Consider the following 25,589-nt stretch of genomic DNA (forward strand, 5'->3'; position numbering starts at 1 on the left):
CCAACCTGCCAATCTTGCAATCAACATAGTCATACTTCTTGCTTTTTCTTTAGGTATTTGATCAGTATGTCAAAACCAGGGCAGAAGAAGAACGCAAAGAAAAGAAAAACAAAATAATGCAGTCCAAGGAAGATTTCAAGAAAATGATGGAAGAAGCAAAGATTAACCCAAGGTATGACTGTTTTCTCCCATTTATATTTAAAAAGTTCTTTTTCTGATAACACGATGGGATTCCATTACTTCTGCACTACGTTTCACTGTTTCTACACTCATTGAAAAGACTTAGTCTTGCTTGCACTCTTCTCAACAAGTTTTCTGTCATTGTCATTTTCACACAAATTCTAAAACTTACTATTACAAGATATACAACAATTCTAAATATTTTGCATGATGTGGAGAATGGATTTATTTGCTCTAAATGTGCACATGTCAAGTTCCCCAACCTTTCAGCTTTTATTGTCTGTCGGAAACAATAACAAAATATTCAGTATAGTAGAGAGCTTGTATTTCTTTAGCATTATGTAAATATGAAGCATACCACTGTCAGTCACTGTGTGGATTATATTACTGGAATTGTTTACAGCATTTGGCAGCAGTTTTAAAAGCTAATAGCCTCACTCCAACAATCTGTACAAATAGGCCATAGCTACAAAAGGCATTCCACAGTCAGTAGTGGAAAGCCTTATGTGTACTCCACACTGGATTGCTGAATTGCAAGTTGGTTTCCACAGTTAATTCACAGTGAAAGCAAGGTGTCATTGATATGTTATTTGACAGTATATAACCACTGCCATATTTAAAATTTATTTGTTCTCTATTGGCTTAAATCTGGAAGGATTGGTCAAAGTAGAACTTCACACTAATACCCAACCACAACTCTAATGGAACTTACTTCTTCTCTCCTATTCAGCCCTCTGTGCTGCAAAAAAACCTGTTCTGCATTGGAATTGGGAATCCAGTTATTATTGGACTGCAACTCCCAGTAGTTCTGGGCACCATGGGAATGGTGGGAGTTGCAGTTCAACAATGTCTGAATGGCCTTGTAATTCCCATCCTTGCTTTAGAGTTTCCCAGCCATCCAGGGCATTTTTTCAGAGTCCACAGGGGCTGCAGGTTTGACTGGCTCTGCTGATGGAAGCACATTCATTAGTACAACAACCCCACAGAATCTTGGCCATTTATTTTGCAGTTACTCTCCACCTGGGTGAGCTCATTATTGTTGTTTCCACAAAAATTAGTGAAACATAATTAAAGATGAGACTTTTTTCGGGTGTTGTGATACTTTGCTTGAATTAACTTGAAGCTGCAAACAGCTGTCCAAAAAATATTGCAAATCTTAAACTAGTTATATTAATGGAGTAAGCCCTACTAAACTAATTTTACTTCTAAACAGTCATGAGATTGCCTTGTGGGCTGCACTGTAGTTTCCTCATTGATTAGAGTGAATTCATATCTGGATTTGTTTCTTTGCTAGGTAGTTATTTTGCTGATTTAGCCTCAGCTATTTCTTTTTTCACACACCCATACCCACAGAATAGAATTCATAGGTTTGGATCCCAGCTTGCTCCTTCCCTTACTAGAATGGAATGAAGCGCAATAGAGGCACCTGCTAGAGGAAGACACAGTTGATGATTGCCTTCCCTCCATTACTTTCCCTCTATCTTCCTCAAGTAGGGAAATCTTAGCAGCAGGGTTCAACCCATGGGCAGTCTGGCTACAGTCCGCTGTTTCTCTCATTTACATATGCTTTGCTTTTAGTTAACAGTGAGTGAGGAAGGCAGTATTGAAAGGGTCTGCATTATCATCATCTTTTAATTTATGTTTTTTAATCCAAAGTAAGCATAACATTTTGGATGTTGGCACACCTTGAAATCATTTTTATGTTTTGTTTGCTCAAGAATTTGTGTCCAGCTTTGGTTCTGCAGTTCACTTTTCTTTAGTATAGGTTTACATACACTTCCAAGCCATTGAATAAGCTACCAAATTTTTCTCTTGTTTTAATTTACCCTACAGCAACAGTAGGCGGGATTTCCCAGGTCTAATTATTTCCATGCTGTGATGAAAACATTCGTAGGATTATAATGTCTCACGTAATCTTGGGGCCAGATTAGCATCAGATCTTGGAAAATGCACAGTAGTGGGTTTTTTTTCGAGGTAAGTGGCAGTATTATATCTACTGCACATCTGAGATTTGGAATCTGGCCCTGGAGGTGAGAGAGTATTTTAAGAATAAAACTGCAGTAAGGAAGAATGGAAAACCCTGCAGCCACGTCTGTCCTTGATCTCATAATGTTACAAACAATCTGGTTTTTTCTGTCTTGTTAGTTCCACCCTTAGTGGTGTTGGATGGCAAATGAGGAGTTGTTAACTTTACATTGGCTAACCATAAATTATTAAGGCAGGCTAGTTATAGAACTGGTATATTACAAGGTTTGTGCAGTTTTGAAAAGACTGCATTTAACATGTAATTTTTAAAATAAAAAACAAGGCAGCCCTTTTAAAAGGTAAAATAGAGACTTTGCTTCATGGACCTGTATCTGAGATAAGGATACTCGTCTATTGGTATTTAATTCACTTATACACACTTGTGCTTTTAAATGCATGTTCCAGCTAAGAAAGCACTGCCAAATCAGTACACTTGCCATTTTATTACAGAACTACTTTTAGTGAATTTGCAGCCAAGCATGCTAAAGACTCGCGTTTCAAAGCAATTGAAAAAATGAAAGATCGAGAGGCCTTGTTTAATGAGTTTATCACAGCAGCAAGGAAGAAAGAAAAGGAAGACTCGAAGACCAGAGGAGAGAAGGTAAGACTTTTCTATTAGGTTTGTGAAAGAAGTGTAAATGTTGGAGAGGGCCTGTGCTAGCCTTCCAGGTGGCCACCCAACCCTCAAAATTTTTGAAGCATTTTCATATCTTTATAATTCTTCAGGGTGTTTTTAATCTCCAGAATTATTTCCCCTAAAATGTGTGGATACTATTCTCAGGATGGCAGGGTCTGTCAGTCTACTTCCACTGGAACATACCCAATATCTAGCTTTTAAAATCCTAGTGTTGGGGCAGGAGCCTTGTCTGACTCCAGACAGACAGTTATGTACCCATTCTGTCAGTGGTGTAACATTTGGGAAGTTTGTGGACAAATTTCAAATAGTTGTTTTACCTCTTAAGTGCTAACACTTCAGTAATGATTTCATCTTCCAGTAAATGTAATTTAGTATGACTGCTTATCAGAATTAAAGGTCACCTATAAAAGATTAATGAATTCCAAATGTCATTTGTCTGCACTGTCAGTACGAGAGACAAAGCACATATCTCTGGGGAAGGTGAATGCTAACAAAGTATCTTCAGTGGTGTTAGGATCAAATGTTGTTTGCATCAGCTTTCTTTAGCATTCTAGTATGCTGAATATGTGATTGGGAGGAATGGTATAGCTCTGAAATCTAATCGTTTCTGTTGTTTGTGTTTCTTTATATTCCATGTAATTGAAGCATGTAAGTCCTGTCACATAGGAAGGAATATGGGTAGAAGCATGTAGTATTTCATGCAAATGTGTTCTGCCATAAGGAATAGAAATACATTCACAATTGGAATGCAAACCTCCTATTTACATTTTAAAAAATATTGTACAACTTCATGGTAGATCTACGTGATGTTTCCCGGCTCATCTGTTTATTTGTTTATTAGTAATAGTAGTATGTACATAATGTACATACGTATTTACATCACTTTGGAACATTCCAAAATTACTTAAGACACAATAATATCTTATTGTGAGCTTTCCGATAATATTTTAGAATAGATCGGTACTGCTATTCCCATATTGCAATTCAAGAACTAAGAGTAGGAGAGTGAATGAATTCATAACAGAAGTGAGATTCAAACCGGGGACTTTCCAGTGCATCACAGAGCTTTTTTAGGGTGCAGTCCTTCAGCCAGTTACCTGGGAATAAGCCCCAATCAACTCAGTGGTCCCTTTCTTTTCAGTAAGCACATGTATGATTATGCTCTTAAACTCTGTGCTACACTAGAATGATCAGCTTTCTAGAGGTGAATACATGTAATTTGAAACTTCAACATAAACCTGCACTCTGTTTGTTTTAATCTAGTCATAGTTTAAACTTTATTGCTACTGCATTGCTATTATCAATATGAATAATACATAAGTAAATTTGTTAATATTGCATGAGCTACATCGAGCAAGATTTTGTGTTAAATATTGTATTTATCTTTGCATTTGAAACTAATTATTTCTTTTCTCCCAAAGCCTCTTGTAACCATTTTATGTATTCTGTTTTGTAACAAGTGGATAGATTTTACAGTTTTGTGCTGTGCGGCCTGTCAATCAGTTCAGTCTGACAGCTGTCAATCACTGACACGCAAAGTATTATGGGATTCCCTAGTGAGGAAAGAATTGGTATCTCTGTGTGGTGACTTTAGCCTCCCGCAGTTCCGGTACTTTACATTTTTTTCAGTTTCTTTCCTTGTGAAGTGATGAGAGTTATACCCAGAATGTGTAAACTGCAAAAAAGGAGAAAAATCCTCCTAAATACGCACACAGTATTTCAGCCATATTTGCTTTTGTTATGTTTCCATTAAAAAGCTAGAAGTTTACAGAAAAGTTTCTGAAACATTAAGTGAAGCTTTCTCAACCAGTTTTTAAGAAAAGAAGTTAACTGTAAAAATTGTGTGAGCTTTCCACAGGGCTTTAAAGTAAGGGTTTGAATTGTCATACTTGGACTAATTCTTTATGGTTATCCTCTGGTCCTGTAGTCCACTTTTTAGTAGCATAAAGAGAGAAGATAATCAAGAACCTTTAGGATAAGAACATATTTTTATGCTGAAGGAAGAGATCAAATATATATCCTTTAAAGTTTGTGTTATTTTTTGTGTTATTCTTTGACTTAACAATTTTCAGCTCCTCTCTCTGTCACTAGTAGCAAACATTTAAGTGGAGTTATCCTGGCTATATTTTTAAAAATAAATTAAATTAGTACCAAACTGAAAGCCTTTATTACAGTCAACAGATCATTGGGCAATAAATTAAATTTATTCAGGACAGTCAGGGACACCTGTTTTCTATTTCAGTGGTACTGCTGCAATCTACAGGTTATTGACTATGTCCTTGATTTTAAACTTCATTTTCTGCTTTGCTTTTTGTAAAGGGTATGCAGGGTTTTATTTTTTTAACTAAAAGTGGAGTTCTCATCACTTGTATGAAACTAAAATCCTGCGTGTTCTCTAAAACCTTTGTCTCTTAGACAAGGTAGTAGTAGCAATGCCTTTTGTCAAAATACTGGCTGTTCTCTTGACACAAGAAGTAGCACTAGGTGGTGGGCTCATGCTGGCTTTCAGGTTAGAATCAGGATGAGAGCTGCTGGTTTCTATAGCGACAAGGATGCATGCTGTGTAGATGTGAACACAATTCTTGCTGGAGAGACTTCATAGCTATGTTTTCAGTCTTTCCAGGTGAATTCCATCTCTGTTTTAGAGATTGACAAATAAGCTTAATAGACAGTTTTTAAAAACTATAGAAAGTAGTATTAATCCATGTAGTGTCTGTTCATTTGCCCTTACTTTAGAGATTTCTACCAAAAAAAATCTGTGTTTTCCATTTCTTGAATGTAAGGATCTTACATCTGGTTTAGAACGCTTTATATTTTAGTACTTGGATGTTTATTATGTTTAAATTCACATTTCAGAGAACAAATACTGAGTTGGATCCAGAAATAGATGGACAGACCACTGCTCATACAACAGGACTTTACCTGGTTCTTTCTTCCCACTGTAATTCCTTATGCACCCCTGTCCACCGAAAGCTGATTCTCAAGATTGAGGGAGTGTCTAACATATGGTGGGACCTGGGCAACACAGGAAATCAGGAGAATTCAGTGAAGCAGCCTTCTGCAAATGGAAGTGCAAAACATCTCTGGATCCAAGCTAGTATTTTAATACTTAGAGGTTGTGCATGATCTTAAACACTATTGTGGTAGCTCATAGCAGTAAAATTGGTAGAGGGTTAATAAATTTCCTATTCACAACACTGCCTTTATTTACCTGTGGATTTTGGAAACATAATTGATATTCTCAAATGTTTAGATACTGTACCAAGAACCAACTGCCAATATTGGAGAAAATGTACAGGCAATTAACACTGTTCTTTGCCCTGTCCTGTACGTGACAATTACTGTTGGTTTTTGAAGGGCACCAGAACACAAGTTTTAATCGGCAGATGAGGCACACATTATGCATCAAGCTGCAATATAAGCATAGTTGAGTCAATCAGGTTTGACTTCTTTAATACATTAAGAAATAGCATTTCCAGTGAAATTCTGTACATGTATACTCCAGATTAATGTGGAAGGGTATTAAAAAGATATGACCTGGTCAGGCTTACAACTGAATGACATAGTCAGAGTAACCATAGTTTATCAAGTATTAATAGAAGTTGGGAAATTTTGAGATGACTGTATATAGCTCCATAGATAAACTTGGCTATTTTGCCCAACGAAATACTGTACTCACAGAAAGGTCTTTTCCCATGAAGTAGAGGTTTTGTTATATGTGAGCACAGTTTCACACAATAAACTAAACTGAAAAGTTTTATAAGACAGTTTGCCCTTTTGGGTGAACTTACACAGCAGAAATAGATATTTATTTTCTCTGTTGGTAATAACAGAAAATAACAGCGTTTTCTCCCTTTTATATAGATAAAGGTGAAATTTCAGATGGTTTGGCAAATTCACATATAATTCCACAAGCACAATTGAATATTTATTACACACTACATAATCACAGTTTCACATTATAAGCTGTTCGTGGGAACCAGTTTCTTTTCTGCTTGCACCAACTTCAACTATACCTGTTTTTTCAACAAGGGAAGGGTTTATAGCTGTGTAGAGTATATCTGTTGCAGACACATGGGGAGGCATTCACACAAACAAAACTTATTTATTATATCTACTTTATAGCAGTTAATATTCTTAATGAAATAAAGTTTATTATAATTCATGTTCTATTCTTGTATTTTTAAAAAGATGATGAAAAAAACATATTTAACAAATGCATTAGCAGCCTGACAAACCTTGAGCGATGGGCAGTACTCTTAATTATGTTTTATATAGTACTTGCTTTTAAATTTAACTTAAATAAAACAAGTTTTTTAGTATTCTATGTGAAGTTTAATTGTGATATTTATAATGATTTTTAAAATCAGTGTCTACCACTAGCTGTTAGCGTAGTGTTTCTACAACATTAGCTCCCCCATTTTAATGCATGTGTGTGTGCAAATCTACAGCACTATATAAATAATAATAATAATAATGTATATGTATTTTGTTATTTCATTCCTTAATACAGATGTTTTTTGAAATAGTACTTAAAATACAATGAGAAATCTAAGTCCACCAGGTATAGCTCCTGTGTAACAGCAAATTCAGTGGACTACACAATGTCTGAAGTTAAGTTTACACACATGCAGTAGAACTTTAGATTACTTGTCCAGGCAAATCCTCAGTATAAATAATGGAGAGACCATGTGGTTTTTCTCTGTACTTCCCTGCCTCCGTTTCCTTAAAGAGGAAGAATTGTACACTCCTGCGTGTTTGTACACATACATACACACTACATCATACACTAAACAAGGCCCATGTTTGTGGAAAGACCCCGTGTTTGCAGTCTAGATTTTCTGGTGTAGTTCCTACTGGAGCAATATCAGATGTGTGGGGGATGCACCACTTTGAAATAGCAAGTTGGTGTTGTTGTAATACAAACTCCCCAAGAAAGCCGTAAGTATTGAGGCTGATCTCTGACACATGTGTAAGGATTCGCTTTATGCTGTGGCTGATTACTGTAATGACGACAGTATCCTTTAAGGAACTATTCAGCTTACATTTTGAAGCCTCTTTTGTTATTATTTTTAATACATTGACCAAGGTTTAATCCAAAATGGCAGTGACCTAAGCACACACAAATGTAAAGTTTAGCATCCTTATGAAAAGTCTGGAAAGGAAAGTCTGGTTCTGCTTCTTAAGAATAACATTCAAGTATTTGGAAGTGACTCTTCATTTCCCTGTTTTTTTCTTTTGTCTTCTGTTTAAAATATAGATCAAAATGGACTTCTTTGAACTGTTATCTAATCACCACTTGGATAGTCAGTCTCGCTGGAGCAAAGTGAAGGACAAAGTAGAGACTGATCCTCGCTACAAGGCTGTGGATAGCTCTTCACAAAGGGAGGATCTGTTTAAGCAGTATATTGAAAAAATAGCCAAAGTATGTTTGCTACTGACAAAAGTGCTTCCATTTTCTTAGTATTTCAGTGCTGGAACAATTGGTGTAAGATTACATCCAGCATAAGTCCTACTGTATCTAAAGGAGAACGATTGAAATTAGTGAAACCTAATTTAATTATGAATAGCAAATCATTTCATTATGTCGACCTCAAATACCATTCACATTAATTTAGACCATAAGACTTTAAAATACTCACAGTAGCAGCTGAATATGAGTCCATGGACCACAGGATAAGAATCCCTGCCATAGGCAGTTCTCTTTAATAAGGTTGGCATCCTTTTCATTGTTTATAAGATATGGACTTACAATCTTGTAACCTTTGGGATTCACAATTATGGTTGTTTATGACCAAATTTTATTCCCCCCCCCCCAAAAAAAACAAAAAAAAATCTCAAGCCAGGCCATGCCCCAACTGAATGATGATTGGAGAGCTCTCCTCTTTCAGGATGTGTTGAGACAAGCAGCTGTGGCAGGACTCCAAGGGGTCTCCCCAGCTGCATATGTTTGTGCACCCCATGACAAAGAGAGCACTGCAGTCATTTTCCAGCACCCTAGTCTACAGATCTCTTTGGTTGATACACTGCCTTGGAGAGGTATGTTTTTTGGAGGGCAATGTCAGCAAAAGTAACTACAGGAACAGAGCTGTGTCATCATAGGTATGTCTGCTGATGCACTGTTCTCAGCCTACATTTTATTAGTGATACACATTTCCTATATCAGGGATTCTTAAGCTATGGTCCAAGTTATGGTTCAGGCATCCATGAACCAGGACAAGAAAAAAATATTTTTTGGACTTCTCTTTGCTTTGGCAATTATTTCAAATGCATTTTTAATTGGGGGGGGGGGGGAGGTTGCATAGTTTGATCATTCATGGGGGGGTGTCTGTTACCCCTCCCCCCAAAAACAGTTAAGAGCCACTGATTTGTTGGTATCCTGCTCCTGCTATTAGAATAATTTTAATAAATGGATAGGCTTTATATTCTGTAAATGTAAATTGGCACAATATGCTAGAAGTAGTCCCTGTGTATGAACAGGGAAATACTTCTTCCCAACTGTCATGTGGAACAGTCAGCCCTCCTTAGCATGGATTTTTTATCCATGAATTCAAGCATTCACGGCTAGAAAATACTTTTAAAATATTCCGATGCCCATAGGGAAACCTTGGTTTTGCCCTTTAACTATATAAGTAACACCATTTTACTATGCCATTATATTTAATGGAACTGGAACATCCACGGATTTTGGTATCCACGGGGGGTCCTGGAACCAAACCCCAGCCGATACCAAGGGCCCACTGTATTCTCAAGATGTATTTGAAACTAACTGGGGGGAAAATAGAGTAGATAAAATTCTTGTTTAGTCTCAACTGTGCTATGGGATTTTTATGTCTGACCTGAGTATATGACAAGTTGACCTGAGAAGGCATTGTTATTTTCACCTCATAGTCCATTTTTTTCCTTTTCATCCTCCTTCCTAGTCTCTGTGACTCACACAGATGGGTTATCCTGTGCCTGCAAAGTGCCTCTTTTAGAGTGTTCTATAGTGTTCTAAGGAGTTCTGGCATTAGCCCCACCCAACTTTTGTCAGCCCTATATAAGGGGCTCCTGCCAAAACCCACCAGTTCCTTTGCATACACCACTGCAGCTTACTCATGGTTTGTGTACTCAAATTAAAGACATTTTCTGAGGATTGATTGTTGACGTGAGCTTTGTAGCCATGTTATCCCTCGGGGCATTCTCGGTACCACTGACTGCTTCTAAGAAATAAGTCAAATGTGGCACTAAGAGCCATGACCAAAATGGGAATTTAAAATGCTTTCAGTGTTTGGGTGAGTCCCATATTGTTACCTCATGTGTGCACTGTGCAGCATTGACACCACAGGCCAGACACAACATAAGAGTGTAGCCTCAATGCTCTCCTGTATGAGAAGGCCTTGAAACCACAAGAGCCTGTACGTCTTTGAGAGATGAAGTGGGTCCTCAGCATTGATATTGGGTTTCAAAGAAATCAAAGTTGAATATGCAAAAGGCTACCTCAGTCCGGACGGATGTGAGGTCAAGGTCTCCTGTCACAGTGTAGGACTACCACTGCCCCCTCCCGAATTCGTCCCTTCTCGCTTGCTGCCCCTTACTCCTGGAACCTTCTTCCCCCACATGCACACCTCATCACTTCTCTACCCAGTTTCAAAACTGAATTAAAGACTATATTGTTTAGAGACGCATTCCCAGAGGTGAGCCCCTCTCTGACCCAGGAAAGCCTCCTTTTAACCATCCATCAAGAAGCCAAGCCCTTCCTCCAGTCCATCTGCCTTGGTCCAGGCCTCGGAGGTGGAGAAGATCTGCTGGACCTGATCCTATTCCCCACCACCACTCCCTTCTCCTTTTGTGTCGTGTCTTTTAGATTGTAAGCCTGAGGGCAGGGAACCATCTGACTTAAAAAAAAAATTATGTACAGTGCTGTGTAAATTTACAGCGCTTTATAAATAAAGGTTAATAATAATAATGTGAGCTCTTCTAAACAAAAGGTAGCAAATACGTTGATTAAGAAGGATATTTAATCCTCTAGGGAGATCTCTTGAGACTGAGGTGCAGACTGGCCTAAACTACAAACAGAAGAAGAAGAAGAAATCAGAAAAACACTGTGGCTCAGCCTTCTTTGCATTTGACTATGGCTGTAGCTGAGCCATCTTTAGGCAGTTATTTTTCTATTATTTATTTGTTAGAGTACTTATACCCCACCCTTCAGCCCTAAAGGCTATCAGAGCAGCTTACAATTATTATTTGTAATTAGACAGTTCCCTGCCTTACAATCTAAAAAGACACAACACAAAAATAGAAGGTAATGGTGGTGGGGAAAGGGATCAGGTCCAGCAGTTCTTCTCCCTCCGAGGCCTGGACCAAGGCAGATGGACTGGAGGGAGGGCTCTTCTTAATCAAGGCCAGGCCTCAGAGACATTTTTTCTTGAGACTGTGATACCTTCCTTGCTGGCTTATCTGATACAGTGTATTGTGGTGCCGGAGACCATCTCCTTCCAGAACAGAAGGTTGAACAACCATATTTTAGAGAGAGAAATACAGAGTGTCATTAGGGTTATAGCTTCTCATTCTCCAGTTCGAGTCTCGGTTCGAGAGAAACCACTTTCAGCAATTCGGTCTCTGCATCAACAGCAACATTGGTACTGTTCCAAGCCACTCTTATTCTGATTCAGACACTGAATTGGTTTCTTCCTATCAGCATTACAGGAGCAAAAGACACCGTTGGTCCCATCCACAAACTGTCCATAGCCTCTGATAACATGACCATTATAGTTATTGATTCCTTTTTCAGAATCCTGCTATTCTGAGGTCAGCTCTTGCCCTAGTGGGTATTATACTTGCCACTATAGGAACAAAGGTTCTTCAATACAAACCTTGAGACACGAGATGCCATTTGGACAACACACACTCTGCTGTTCTGGCCTCTGTTCAGCAAAGGTGACCCTTCTAAAGGTACTGCATCTCAAGAACAGGCTGTGTCTCGGCCAGGTCAAGCTCAGGATACTGTATCTGGTATGATACAGTACCACTCCCCCTGCTTCAACTATTGTTATTGCCGTCCATCTTTCTACAATATTTGGGAGTTACAGGTCTGGATCTGATTCTGATTCTGTGGTTCTGCTGACTAGAAAGTTCCTCTGATTGAGTTGTGCACCATGGACCCTTCCTCCCCAACTGATGATATCAAAGTATTTGTTGATCAGACGCACCACATGGCCAAGTCTCATGCCATTAAGGTCTAGCAACAACTTATGCCAATTGAAGATCCAGTTTTCCCGCGGATCCAATCACAAGAAACCACTCCTGTGGCTCTACCAATGCTCCCATACCTCACTCAGGTTGTTGGAAGTCTTGGTGGATACTTGTCCATTCCATCCACTTCCCGCAAGTTAAAGACTCTCTACAAGGTAAATCATCCAGCCATCTCTCTAGGACAGAATCCAAAACCTAATCACATCAATGTTTATGCTGCCCAATTGAGACCTTTACATTGTCTGAATTCTACGGCTATGGACAAGGAGGCCAAGAAACTCAGAGCTGTGAGGCGGTTCTACTCTTTGGCTCCTTTTATCTCAAAGATCTTTAAACTAGTTGGCTTACATGAGGGCCTACAGCCAACACCATTCTTAAGCTTGTTGATGAAGATTGCAGAGTGATGAATCATAGAATTGGAAGAGACCACAAGGGCCATACAGTCCAACCCCCTGCCATGCAGAACAGATGGCCATCCAGCCTCTATTGAAAGACCTCCAAAGAAAGAGACTTCACCACTCTTCCACTGTTGAACAGCCCTTACTGTCAGGAAGTTCCTCCTAATGTTGAGGTGGAATTTCTTTTCCTGTAGCTTGCATCCATTGTTCCAGGTCCTGTTCTTTGGAGCAGCAGAAAACAAGCTTGGTCTTTCCTCAATATGACATTCCTTCAAATATTTAAACAGGGCTATCATATCACCTCTTAACCTTCTCTTCTCCAGGCTAAACATCCCCAGCTCCCTAAGGCATTCCTCAAAGGGCATGGTTTCCAGACCCTTCACCATTTTAGTCGCCCTCCTTTGGACACTCTCCAGTTTCTCAGTGTCCTTTTTGAATTGTGGTGCCCAGAACTGGACACAATATTCCAGGTGGGGCCTGACCAGAGCAGAATACAGTGGCACTATTCCCTTGATCAAGACACTATACTTCTATTGATGCAGCCTAAAATTGCATGCTGCCTCATCACACTGTTGACTCATGTTCAACTTGTGGTCTACTTGGACTCCTAGATCCCTTTCACACGTAGTCTCCTTAAGCCATGTGTCCCCCATCCTATATCTATGCATTTCGTTTTTCTGCCCTAAGTGCAGTGGCTCCGATATTACATTTGCCAGTTCTTTTAATACTCTTGGATGTAGTTCATCAGGTCCTGGAGACTTATATTTGTTTAGATTAACCAGGTATTCCTATACTATCTACTTATTCTGTGCTGAATTTCCCCTATTTTGTCGTCTGTTCCATTATCCTCAGGTTGAGCACCCTTTGCCTTTTCTGAGGACACTATGGCAAAGAAGGTGTTGAGTAATTCTGCCTTTTCTCTGTCCTCTGTTAGCATTTTGACATCTTCTCCACGCAGTTTTCAGGAGTCAGCTGCATCAGGCCAGAAGTTCAAGTCTGGGCAAATGAAGAAGAAGCCTCCAAGCACCAACTTTGACTTTCTGTCACACAGCACTTTGACGGCCAAGTCTCCCACTTCACACCACTCTTCATTCTGAACAACCCAGAGCCGTTATCCACTGCATCACAAATCCCACTATCATCCAGACCTCTCTCAATCCTGAAAATTTTGCATCTTCTACCCACTATTCCAGTGCCTTCTTTTTCATTCCACAGTCAGCTACAAAAATTTCTATCAGATGTAGAACTCCATCATTGCTGATTTATAGGTGCTAGACTTTCTGACAAGAGACTACGCCATTAAATTCAAGTCTTATCGTCCAGTGGGACTCTTCTGATCCATGTCTCCTTCCACTGTTCTACTCCGAGAAGCAGACATCCTTTTACAGAAGGGAGAAACTGAGTCTGTACCACACTCTGAAGTTGGTTGGGGGATTTTCCTAGTACTTTATCATCACCAAGAAGGATGATGGTCTGAGGCTGATTCTGGACTTGAGGGGTGTGAACCTGTACATTCATCCACGATGCTTAAAGATGTTGACTTTATCTTCAATTCTTCTGTTGATGCAATCGGACAATTGCTATGCCACTTCGGACCTAAAAGATGCCCACTTCCATATTTCAGTTTGGCTTTGCCATAGACGTTTCCTGTGCTTCACTGTATGAGGAAAGACATACAAGTTTCAAGTTCTACCATTCGGCATCAGCACAATTCCTCAAGTGTTTACACAGGTGATGGCTGTTGTAGTTGCTTTTCTTTGGCAGCAAGGTATTGTCTATGACCCATACATAGATGACTGGTTAGCATTGTAACTGCTCTGAGAGCTGGTAGACTTTGTGCCTTGCAGGTGGATTACCTGTATCTCCGGTTTCATCCAGAGAGGGTTTTGTGTTGAGACCTGACATCATCTTGTCAAAGGTGATGTCATCATTCCACCTTAACCAGGCCATTGTGTTACCTTCCTTGTTTCAGAAACCCCCAATTTAGACTGCAAGAGGTGTCGGCACTGTCTCGGTATACAGAGGGCATTGATCTTCTATTTGAACAGGACTGCAGCCTCCATACCACTCCCAGACTGTTTGTTTGCTACTTGGCCTTGAGGAAGGGACTACCTGTTCCCTTGCAATGTTTTTCAAAGTGGGTGGCATCGACTATACAGCTGTCTTACAAACTGGCTTGAAAGGACCTTCTGACTCTGGTTTGAGCCAATTCCACCAGGCGATTGCCGCCTCCTGTGCTTTCCTAGCTGGTGTTTTGATCGAGGACATCTGTCATGCAGCTACTTAGTCCCAACCTATGACTTTTATTTCAGATTACAGAATGGACTCAAGGTCTCGTGCTGATACCATGTTTGAGAAAGCTGTACTTCGTTCATTCCTTAACTGATTGCCCTGATTGCATGTTATCTCTGTACTGTATTGCTGAATACCTTTGAATTCAGCCTTATTTCATTACTGTTGAATGCTATTTCTGTACTGTATTGCTTAATGTCTTCAAATACAGCGCGCCTGTGCTATACGTAGCTTTACTCTTACGCAGAAGGTTAAGCCGCCGGGGGATAAATGGTGCGTGCACCGAATGCAGAAGCGCTCCCCCATTGCAACCAATGGGGGTTGAGCTTACGTGTTTTCCCCCGCGTATGGAGAGGGCCCACTGTACAACCTTATTTCAATACTGTGTTCTACTGTTTCAGAGATTCTCCCTTCTTTTGAAACTGTGTTAATTTTGTGATTCTTCTTGTATGACATATTGGAGCAGGTGGGTTGCTATGCTTATGGTTGTTGACTGTACACATGTTCTTCAGTAAAGGTTTATTGTTTGTACTGTCATTTCTGCCTCCTATGTCTTGTGGCTTGCTAGTGTCCCATTTATGTAAGTCACAGAGACCACAAAGGTGAAGGACAGGTTGCATAGTTCTTCAAGTGGTCATCTGTGAACTCACACAATCCTGTCTGTCTTCCCTTTGTCCTGTCTTGCTGATTCACAAGGATGACTGCAGTGGCACCCTATGGAACTGGTGGATTGTGGCAGGAGCCTCTTATATAGGTGGCAGAGGTGGGCAGGGCTACCACCAAAACTCTTTAGAGAGCCCAGGAGACCACCAAAACTCTTGAGAATGATATAGAATGTTCCCAAAAAAAAAAAAGTCACCTTGCAGGATAACCCATTTGCGTGAGTTCTAGAAATCTAAATCCAATGACCACATTTAAAACTAATCAGGCTGTTCGTTGAATACCAGCCATTGTTTGTCTTCTGATCATAATAAAAAGAATCTCTAATTATTCATTCCTCTTTCACCTCTTTAAATCTGCAGAAGAGTGTATTGAGGTCAGGTGTATTCATCTTCCACTTCAAATTTACCACTTCTTCTTGTGGTACAACTTGGAACCAAAGATGATTTAATTTGCATTTTCAAAGGGTTGTGTATAACTTTTGCAAGGCACTATAATTTATGTGACCCATTTGAATCATTATTCTTTAAAAGGTTTTTTTAAAAATGAAACTTAGGTTGGAACTTTATATTGGTAATCGCAAAAATATTTTCCAAAGTTGTTGCATTAAATTGTCATATTCTAGAAGTGTCAATATTAAATTTATCCATCTTATTTCCTAAGTTTACATTGCATTAATATGTGTACTTATCAAAATTTGTAATGTTAACTTGAATTTTAGAATGTGGACTCTGAAAAAGAAAAGGAAATGGAAAGACAGGCTCGAATTGAAGCAAGCTTGCGTGAACGAGAGAGAGAAGTTCAGAAGGCTCGTTCTGAGCAGACGAAAGAAATTGATAGAGAAAGAGAGCAGCACAAACGAGAAGAGGCCATCCAGAACTTCAAAGCTCTTCTGTCTGATATGGTCAGGATCTCATATGTTATATTTTAAAAGAGAATTACTTTGTGTATGGGGAAGATATAAAAAATCATTCAGCTCAATTGTAATCCATGAAAGATCAAACAAAAAGTATTGCTAACAAACAAGCTATTTCTTGGGAAGACAGATGACAGCTAATGTAACTATTAATTTAATAGTCTTATCTAATCTGATGCTCCTCCCCTGAATTTGACTAAAATTCCTATCCATTTCTGCTGGCTTGTTTACTGATAAGAATGGTAATCCAACACATTTTAAAGGCTTACGGTTGTGGGATGCTGTTTTATAAGTCCTGCTCCTCAGGCTGCATTCAGTCTCCTGGGGCGTTTTTGTGACACTCAAGGCGCCCCAGGGTCAGATTCATTTAAGGCCTTTCTTTAGAGAAGAGATGCGCCAGTGGGCCTAATGCACCCCCTAGCCTTGCACAGTTGCCCAGCCTTTCTTAGAAGATACGTTTCTATTTGGCAAATCTTGCAGCCAATTCTCACATACATGCGTTATAGACTGCCCTGAAAACTGAGCCTGGAAGTGCCCAGAAATCTGCTTCTGGTTTTCAGTTCTTTTCTTCTCAGCCAAATTTCAGCCTTAAAAAACAACAACTGAGGGTGGTGATATTGACATAGGACCCATTGATTCTGTTCTCTGCTCCTGGACATAAAAGGAGAAATGTAGAATTTTTTTCTACAGAATTATTTTACATGAATGATGCAACCAATTCACATTTCAATAAAACTGGTGACTTCATCATTCAGATCACATTCCCTGGTCCCACCTTCTCTTAATATTGTACCAATAAGAGCTTATGTAGTAGATTCAGGGGTAAAGCTGGAATCAAGAAGCCTCCAGTTAAACTGTTGAGTTCAATCCCCTCCAAGAAAGAAAGAAAGATTCCTTCTCATGATATCATCTTGGCTTCCAGAGAGGTTTCAGGCTTAATCTGTTCTAGAACCCATTTGTTTGTCTTCTTGGCCATCCACAGCATCCTTAGCATTATTGTCCAGTACCACGTATCAGATGAATTGATTTTCCTCCTATCCACTTTCCTCACTGTTGAGCACTCACAACTGTATGTGGCAATAGGGGAAACTATGGCTTGTATAATTCTAACTTTCATGCTCAGCTGTATATCTTTATATTTTAGGATCTTTTCTAATTCTTTCATAGCTGCCCTCCCCATTCCTATTATTATTTCTTGACTGTAGTCCCCATTCTGATCAATATTTGACCCAAGGTATGGGAACTCTTTTACTGCTTCAATTTCCTCATTGTCTAGGTTGTATCTATGTAAATGTCTTGTGGTCATTTTTTGTTTGTTTGTTTTATGTTGAGCAGTAAGCCTGCCTTTGCACTTTCCTCTTTGATCTTTCTTAGTTGTTCCAGATCTGTGATATTTTCTTCTAGTAGTATGGTGTTAATTGCATATCTCAGATTATTGTTATTCCTTCCTCCTGTCTTCACTCCTCCCTGTTCTGTGTCCAAGCCTGCTCTTTGTATATGTTCTGCATACAAGTTGAACAGATAGGTAAAAGGATGCAGCCTAGTCTGACCCTTTTGCCAATGGGGAACCATTCAGTTTCTCCTTATTCTTTTCTAACAGTAACCTCTATTCCTAAGTATAGATTTCTCATCAGGACTATCAGATGTGGTGGCACTCCCATGTCTTTAAGGGCATTCCATAGCTGTTTATGTTTATGTTTACGCAGTGGGGCAGCGCATAGATGTTCTGCCTCCTTGAACAATGCATTCATGTCTAAGTTCTAGGTAAAATTTGTAGTGAAAAGTAAACTGAAACTGAACTGTGCAGAATAACAAAATAAATTATTCTGTATAGTAATCTAAAATTTTGCCTCTTTAGGTGCGATCTTCAGATGTGTCATGGTCTGATACCAGAAGGACACTTCGAAAAGATCATAGATGGGAATCTGGCTCCCTTTTGGAAAGAGAAGAGAAGGAAAAACTATTTAATGAACATATAGAGGCTCTTACAAAGAAGAAGAAGGAGCATTTTCGGCAACTTCTGGATGAAACATCATCAGTAAGAGAGATGTTTGCCTTTTATTTTTACATACGCGTGCGCGCGCACACACACATACACAAAACCATGCTTTAATTTCATAGTTGTGTCTTTCTTTAGCTATTTCTCAATGTGCATCTATACCATCTTAGTAAAGTTATTGTATATTTATTTTCCGTTTTTTACTGCCTTATTAAATTTGGAACAAGATACCAGTAAGTCTATCCCAAGACCCACTAGATTGGGTCTATACTTCTAGAGCTGAGCATTCAAGAAGTGGTAATAGGGAATGAATATTTGTAAATGATTTCCTGTTATCTTTTGGCAAATTAAAGCAAGAGGATCTCAAAGGTACATGAAAATGTGTACTAGTGGGGACAGAAATAGTTTTGGTACTGTGTCAATAGTTTTTGGCAGCTTATTAACAGGCTTAGTGGTATGTATTGAAACATACCAAAGGTGTCCAAAGGCTTTCACCATCACATATCACTGAGCTGATAAGTGAAGCAGAATGCAGCAAGAATTATTCTGTTTCTTTGTAGACTTGTAAGCTTGTATATAGCCTTCCTAATTTCTCCTCACCTAACAATGAACAAAATGAAGATGGGACATAATTGTTTTTTCCCATCATGATGAAGGAATAAAAGAGAATTGGCTTACTGAGTTATGGGATAGTAATATAAAATGTGTATGTGAATCCTGCAGGTTCCTTAAATACTTCTTTTTACTCTTGAGTCACTGTGGAGGAGATCGTGTTGACCATATTCAAAAAGCATGATGCAAAAGTAAAACTGTTCTTTTTTGGCTTTGCATCATTCTTTTTGAAATCACCTGGTTTTAGCTCTAGACCCATCCCTTGTATTTTATTCATTAGATTCTGCAGATGCTTCATGCTGTCATTCTTTGTTAACATGAAATAAATAACAACCAATACTATTTCTTTTATCTTCGTGTTTTAAAAGATTACTTTAACATCGACATGGAAAGAAGTTAAGAAAATAATTAAAGAAGATCCCAGATGCATTAAATTCTCTTCTAGTGACAGGGTAAGATACCATGTACAGTGTGCCCGTGTCATATGCAGCTTTCAGCATATGCTGAAAGCTGCGCAGGGAGGAAGGGGCGGCGCATCCCATAGGGACAAATGAGGCGTGTGTGCAGCACCGCACCGCCCCATGCACGAGCCCCATTCATATAAATGGGGCTCGAGCATACATGTTACTTATTTTACACGGGGGAGTCTGGAACGGATCCCCCATGTAAACAAAGGGTGATTTGTACTGTTTTTGTATTAAACTTGCCATAACTTCCCATCCCTACCTCAGCCCCAGCAGTGATCTTTTGTTGAATGAGAATGTGTAACATAGAAGAAGAATGAGATCAGTGTTGTAATGATGAAAAAATTTCCAAATGTTCTTCTTTTCCTGCAGAAAAAGCAAAGGGAATTTGAAGAGTACATCAGAGACAAATACATTACCGCCAAAGCAGATTTCAGAACACTTTTGAAAGAGACCAAATTTATCACATACAGGTATGTATTCATATGTAACACGGGGATGGATGTTTTTTCTTCCAAATTTTACTTTCTGATCCTTTTTCCTTGTCCAATATCTGATTAGCTTTCTTTTGTTAGTTTAGCAGTTTTTAAGGAAATTTTAGGATTGCTATGAAAATTCCCATGAATTTTCTCACACCATCTCAGTTTCTCACACCATTGCACAAATCCTGATACAATGTGGTATTTCACTATGAAAAGTCTAGCTGTTACACAAGAGTTATGGAGCAGCACAATCCCCCTCCAGTTCATAGCTATTTGGATCATTTGGCAAAACATGGATTGTTTTGCTTACCGGTAGTCCTAAAAATCTACATAGAGAATTTGATCCTAGTAGACTTCCTTATTTTAATAGGTTGCTTTTTCTTTGCAGTTCATATATTTGCAAATTGTATGTGTTTATTGACTGCATGTGTGTATATCACACTGCCTTGCCAACATATTTCCTGCAGATTAAAATATCGAAACCAAAAGATATAGAAGACAATATAACAGCAGATTTATCTCAGGCTAGTGGTGTCTCTTCCAGAGCTGATGGGATGAATTCTTCAGTCTGTATGTCTCTTCTATCTGTCTCTTGTATTGAAGTCTGATTATTGTTGCCATTGAAATCGATTGCTGTCTCAAATTAATGTAATGATCAGATTAATGCTGTGATTTGACTAGACTGCTACTGGAATATTGGGACTGTTTTCTAGAGAGGTTCTTCAGCATTAACCAATCAGTTTGAAATTGTTATTTTTTCCCCCTTATATTATATTTGGGTAGTTCAACTCAAGTACTGATTTTAAAAGGTTCTGGCATCCCTTGAGATTATTTATTTATTATTTATTTATGGTTTTTATACCCCGCCCTTCAGCCCCGTTTTGCCCAACTCTTGATCTGAAGGAGTAATCTTGCAGATGAGAGGAAAGGCCAGTCTCTCTCTTCTTTTGACCATTTGCCCTAGCTAATTGCTTTGTCAAGAAAGATTTTGTTAGGGGAGTGGACTTGTTACTGCAGTGCCAGCTCACTTGTGAAATACTCAGATAATAATGCTAAGCCTTGCACTTAATTGCAGATCCAAAAAGTTGATCCAAGAATCTGACCAACACCTAAAGGATATAGAAAAGATACTACAGAATGACAAGCGTTATCTGGTGCTTGATTGTGTACCAGAGGAGAGACGCAAACTCATCGTGTCCTATGTAGATGACTTAGATCGCAGAGGTCCCCCTCCACCTCCCACAGCTTCAGAGCCTACAAGACGAACAACAAAATAACTACAAAGTACTCTTGAACAAGAATAACTGTTAAGTCAAGAAGATTGCATGAGCCATCTGTCAGGTTTAATCATATACATTACCATGAACTATTGCAAAACCATCCAAGGAGCAGAGAGAAAAGCAGCATTTGTGAACACAAAGCAGTCTTTGTACAGAGAGAACATTTGCATTGTTGATGCTTTTTCTCTGTTGCATGACTGACAAATATTCTAACCATGCAGCTATTTCCAGTGATTTTTAGATTCTAGACCAATGCAATATCTGTGAACTAGGTGTGGATGTTGGTAGCATTTGGAGGTGTTCTTCTCGGCAGTGTTATGTGTGAAAGCCTTGGGATGATTGATATTTGTGGTTTGAAGTTAAGATCTTAAAATATACACACAAAACCTCCAGTAACCACAGATATCCTAATGGGAGAGCCAAGGTCAGGCACTCTGATGATTAAACTAAACTGAAGACAGCAGTGAGATTAGGCCGCTTTGTGAACCTGAAAATGTAGAGGTCCTAATTATCTATTCATGTGTGGCCTTTCCTGTATAAATCAGGACTAACTCCATTAATGTTAGATCCAGCAAGAGAGGAGAATGAACCTTGCAGTGACCAAACTGAATAAACACCATTTGATTTTGTTCACAGGCCTGCTTTGATTCCCCCCTCTCCCCCTCCTTCCCAATAGGCAGAATCAAGTTGCTTTGCCCAGTAGTCTGGTAATGTTTTTGCTGTAAATTGGACATGCACCGGGAAATTAAAAAAAATCCCCTCTCCCCCTTCAGATAGCACGATTGTAAAAATACACTTTTATTTACCATACAGTGATCTCTACCCCCTTTGGATTTAGAGTATGGATTTCCCTTCTGGGTATTTCTTGTAAACTATATTCCTGTTTTGAATGTTAAACTTGTGTTTCTAAAGTTTAATTTTGAAATGTTGGGATTGTTCAGTTTACGTATTTGAGCAACAATAAACCAACCCTTTTTTTATATGGATTGTACATGCTTGGTAATGGTTTATTACTTTATATGGGGGTGGTTGGTAAGCCATATTGTATTCAGTGGAATTTACTCTAGGAATTTACAGGATGCAACCTAATAAACCAGAAGAAATATGAAGGTCAAAAATCAAACACAATTAACTGCAGGCTAAGATCATAATGTATTTGTCTCAGTGGGAGATAACTGGTTGCCTTAGCACTTCAGATAATATCTGTTAAAACAACTCTCTATTTAGTTGTGGCTCCAAATATTTAAAAACATTGTATGGAAGGTTGATGTTTTTTATTTTATATTATTTGGTGAACTTTGGCGTTGGGAGGGTGTCCTTGTTGGTTCTACTGTATCTCTCAGTGACTTTAGATACCACTGACCATCCTACCTTTCTTGACTCCCTGGCCCACATGAGTTTTGCAGGCAGTGCTTTCATGGTGATTCTTGTATTTCCTGGACAGTGTGCTACACAGTTATTGCTCAGTAGTTAATTTTTTTGACCTATAGTTTCCTTATCTTTATCCTATCCTATCTTTTGTCCTATACTGACTAACATTTACTTGAAAAAACATGTCAAAATTACCCAGAGCTAGTATTTTTTATATCATTCACATGTTGATGAAAACCCAGTTCTCTACTTCATCCAAAGGTAAAGTTCTGGATCTGTGCATGGGATCAGTAATAATCAGTAGGCAGGAATGAAACCACATGATAGTTATTCAAAGACACACTGTTCGGAGCTAACTGAAATAGAGGTATGGAAATTGGATAGCGGAAACATAGGATTGTAGGAGGTAATATTTACGTGTTCTGAAGAAGAAACCACAGAAAGTGGGGTGTGGCTCAGATGATGTCTGAATGTGACACAGTGACTGGAAGAATCTCTGTATGCACCGTGCACACCAGGGCTTGGTTTGGGACAGATAGTTATACCTGAGGTCCTTGCCTTGAGGCAGGGGTAGGCAACCCTTTTGAGCCGGGGGCCGGGTTGCTGTCCCTCAGACAACTGGGGGGCCGAAGCCAAAAAATAAATAATTAAATATTTTTTTTAAAAAAAAATAAATAAATAAACCGGGACAAATGTAGGACAAAATTTTCAAATGGAGGGCACTTTTTTAATAAAAAATGGAGGACACACAAAAAAAATGCTGATTTTTTAAAAAAATGTTAAGATAAATGTGTGTTTCTGAAGCTTCTATAGACAATTGCCCCACCATGCCCCTTGTGCAAGATACCAAAGGCCCTGGCGGCAATCAGCGGCAGGACCGGGCTGGGGCTGGTCCCAAGGCCTCACCGGGCCGCATCCGGCCCGTGGGCCGCAGGTTGCCTACCCCTGCCTTGAGGGGTGCTAGGTGCTTTCTTGCAATGGTCTGATAGTCTTCCCAGGGAATCAACAATGGGGTTCCAGAACAACAGATGGCTGTAACAAAAGCACCAATTGGATTTAGGACAACCCCAAAATGGATGGATAGGGAAGTTGGCTGGCAACATGGCAGGAGTTGGGAAGTATTGGCTTACCCACCTTTGCCTTTGTCTTCAGTGTGAGAGACTATGTGGAGAGTCTCTGGGGGATGATAGAGCAATCAGCAAACCTATTTAGCTTTTATCTTGGTATTACCTGGGTCCTTCATATGTCTTTGGGTCTACATGTCCTTCCCATGGGAAAGTCTCCCGGTGTTCCAAAGGTCGTTGCGACCTCTTAAGGACACGTCTGGCTCCAGATATGAAATTATGCAAATATAAGCTGGGCGTATGTTGGTATGCTAACAAGTGGCCTTTGGCGATTTGCTTCCAGAAGTGTTTTTATACAACATACGTCAACTGGGTCTGTTTCTCTTGCCACATTCAGATATATGACTTGCTTACTTGGATAATTAAATATGCACCTTCTGAAGCTTCTTTCGAAAAGTACACACAAACTAAGCTGGTACAAAATATTAGCTAAATTTCTTGATATGTTTGTTTCATGAAGAATGTAACTTCATTTACTTTGCTTGCTAAGTATTCGTTTCTAGGCTCCATTTAAAGTGCTGTTAATTTCCTTTAAAACCCTAAACAGCTTGTGACTAGGTTCCTTAAAAACCTCTCCCCCTGATCTTGCCTGTCCAGTTAAGTCAGCTAGGAGTGATCAGGATTACATCAGCTTTTTGTATCTTGGCTTCCATCGGAGGAGCAATTGGTACATGTGATGAAAGACCCTTATTTGTTGCAGCACTCAGGCTGTGCAAATTTCAGAGATCTGCCTAAGCTGCTCTCTAGTGACATTTTGATACTAACTGAAATCATTTTTAATTCCTGCAAGCCTTTGCCTTAATCAGTATTATATATGTCATGGCTCACTCTGTTATGATTCGTTATACTTGCTGCAATTGTGTGTTTTTGCTTTTGTTTTCATTTGTTTGTTTAAATCTTGCTGTTGCTAGGACTTTTAAGTTGCAAACCATACATCATTCAGTTGTAAGCATGACTGAGCACTTTCTGAAAAATTCTTCTTTTTTTTTTTAAAAAAGTAGCATAATGAACACGTGCATGGATCACCCTCAATTGTAAAAATAAATGAGTTCAATATGATTATGTTTTACTGAAGAGTTCATGAGAACCATTTCTAAACTTTTTGCCATGGGTTCTACATATACTTGTAATTCCTCCCCACCCCCCAACTAGATTGTTTAAACAACTTCCTCATAGTCCAACTGCATTGATCCAAGAACCTAAGGATGTATGGGATGTTCACTTTATGTAAGCTCAAGAACCATGCTAAAGATGCTAAATACTATAATGGCCTGTTACAGACAGCCAAAATAAAGCTGCTTCGAGTCACAGTGGAGGTATGGTGTTTCAATGATGCATGCGTCCTAAGAGTCCAGAAGCCACACCAAAGCCACGCTCCAATCCTTAGGGCTGGAGTGTGGCTTTGGTGCAACTTCTGGACTCTTAGGACGCATGCATCATTGAAACACCATACCTCCACTGTGACTCGAAGCAGCTTTATTTTGGCTGTCTGTAACAGGCCAATGTCAGTAGCTACCAGCATTCTGGAACAGGATTCTGATCTGAGGTGCACTTAACATCAAATTGTTAAAACTGACAACTTAAAACAGTCTACTACAGACTTGGTCTTAAGAAGGGCAAAATGAAGCAGGACAATAAATTGACATTTGGTTCTGTTAAATGTTGTGTTCACTCAATTCATTTCAAGGTGTTGCAGAAACAACTTGCTGTTTAAGCACCTTAAAATGCAAGGATTTCTCAAACGGTATCAAGCACAAATAAAATGAAACTATTAATTGTCATGGGCTACTGGTGGACAAAATGATTATCCATGAAAAAGCAAGCAAATAAGTGTGCACTTATACACTGGAGCCTTTATGAAACACACTAATGTGCTAGACCACCAAACAGTTGCTTAAGATGATGATAGTTTTAG

At 39.1% G+C, this 25,589-nt stretch overlaps 1 protein-coding gene across 9 annotated transcripts in view; it reads left to right on the forward strand.

Annotated features, from left to right (window-relative positions):
- Nucleotides 1-23,209, forward strand: part of TCERG1 (transcription elongation regulator 1) — a 60,045-nt gene extending 36,836 nt beyond the window's left edge. For all 9 annotated transcript variants that reach the window (XM_089531353.1, XM_089531289.1, XM_089531298.1 and 6 more), the window contains 8 exons: nucleotides 54-172; nucleotides 2,656-2,806; nucleotides 8,103-8,267; nucleotides 16,148-16,330; nucleotides 18,201-18,380; nucleotides 19,322-19,405; nucleotides 19,790-19,890; nucleotides 20,975-23,209. In XM_089531353.1, the coding sequence (XP_089387479.1) occupies nucleotides 54-172; nucleotides 2,656-2,806; nucleotides 8,103-8,267; nucleotides 16,148-16,330; nucleotides 18,201-18,380; nucleotides 19,322-19,405; nucleotides 19,790-19,890; nucleotides 20,975-21,176 (1,185 nt within the window). In that variant the 3' untranslated portion in view covers nucleotides 21,177-23,209. The remainder of the gene's footprint in view (nucleotides 1-53; nucleotides 173-2,655; nucleotides 2,807-8,102; nucleotides 8,268-16,147; nucleotides 16,331-18,200; nucleotides 18,381-19,321; nucleotides 19,406-19,789; nucleotides 19,891-20,974) is intronic.
- Nucleotides 23,210-25,589: the final 2,380 nt, after the last annotated feature.

Source organism: Sceloporus occidentalis, unplaced genomic scaffold (assembly GCF_023333645.1).
Source record: "Sceloporus occidentalis isolate IW3139 unplaced genomic scaffold, rSceOcc1.0.p SCAF_1, whole genome shotgun sequence".
In the NCBI taxonomy this organism is placed as follows: domain Eukaryota; kingdom Metazoa; phylum Chordata; class Lepidosauria; order Squamata; family Phrynosomatidae; genus Sceloporus; species Sceloporus occidentalis.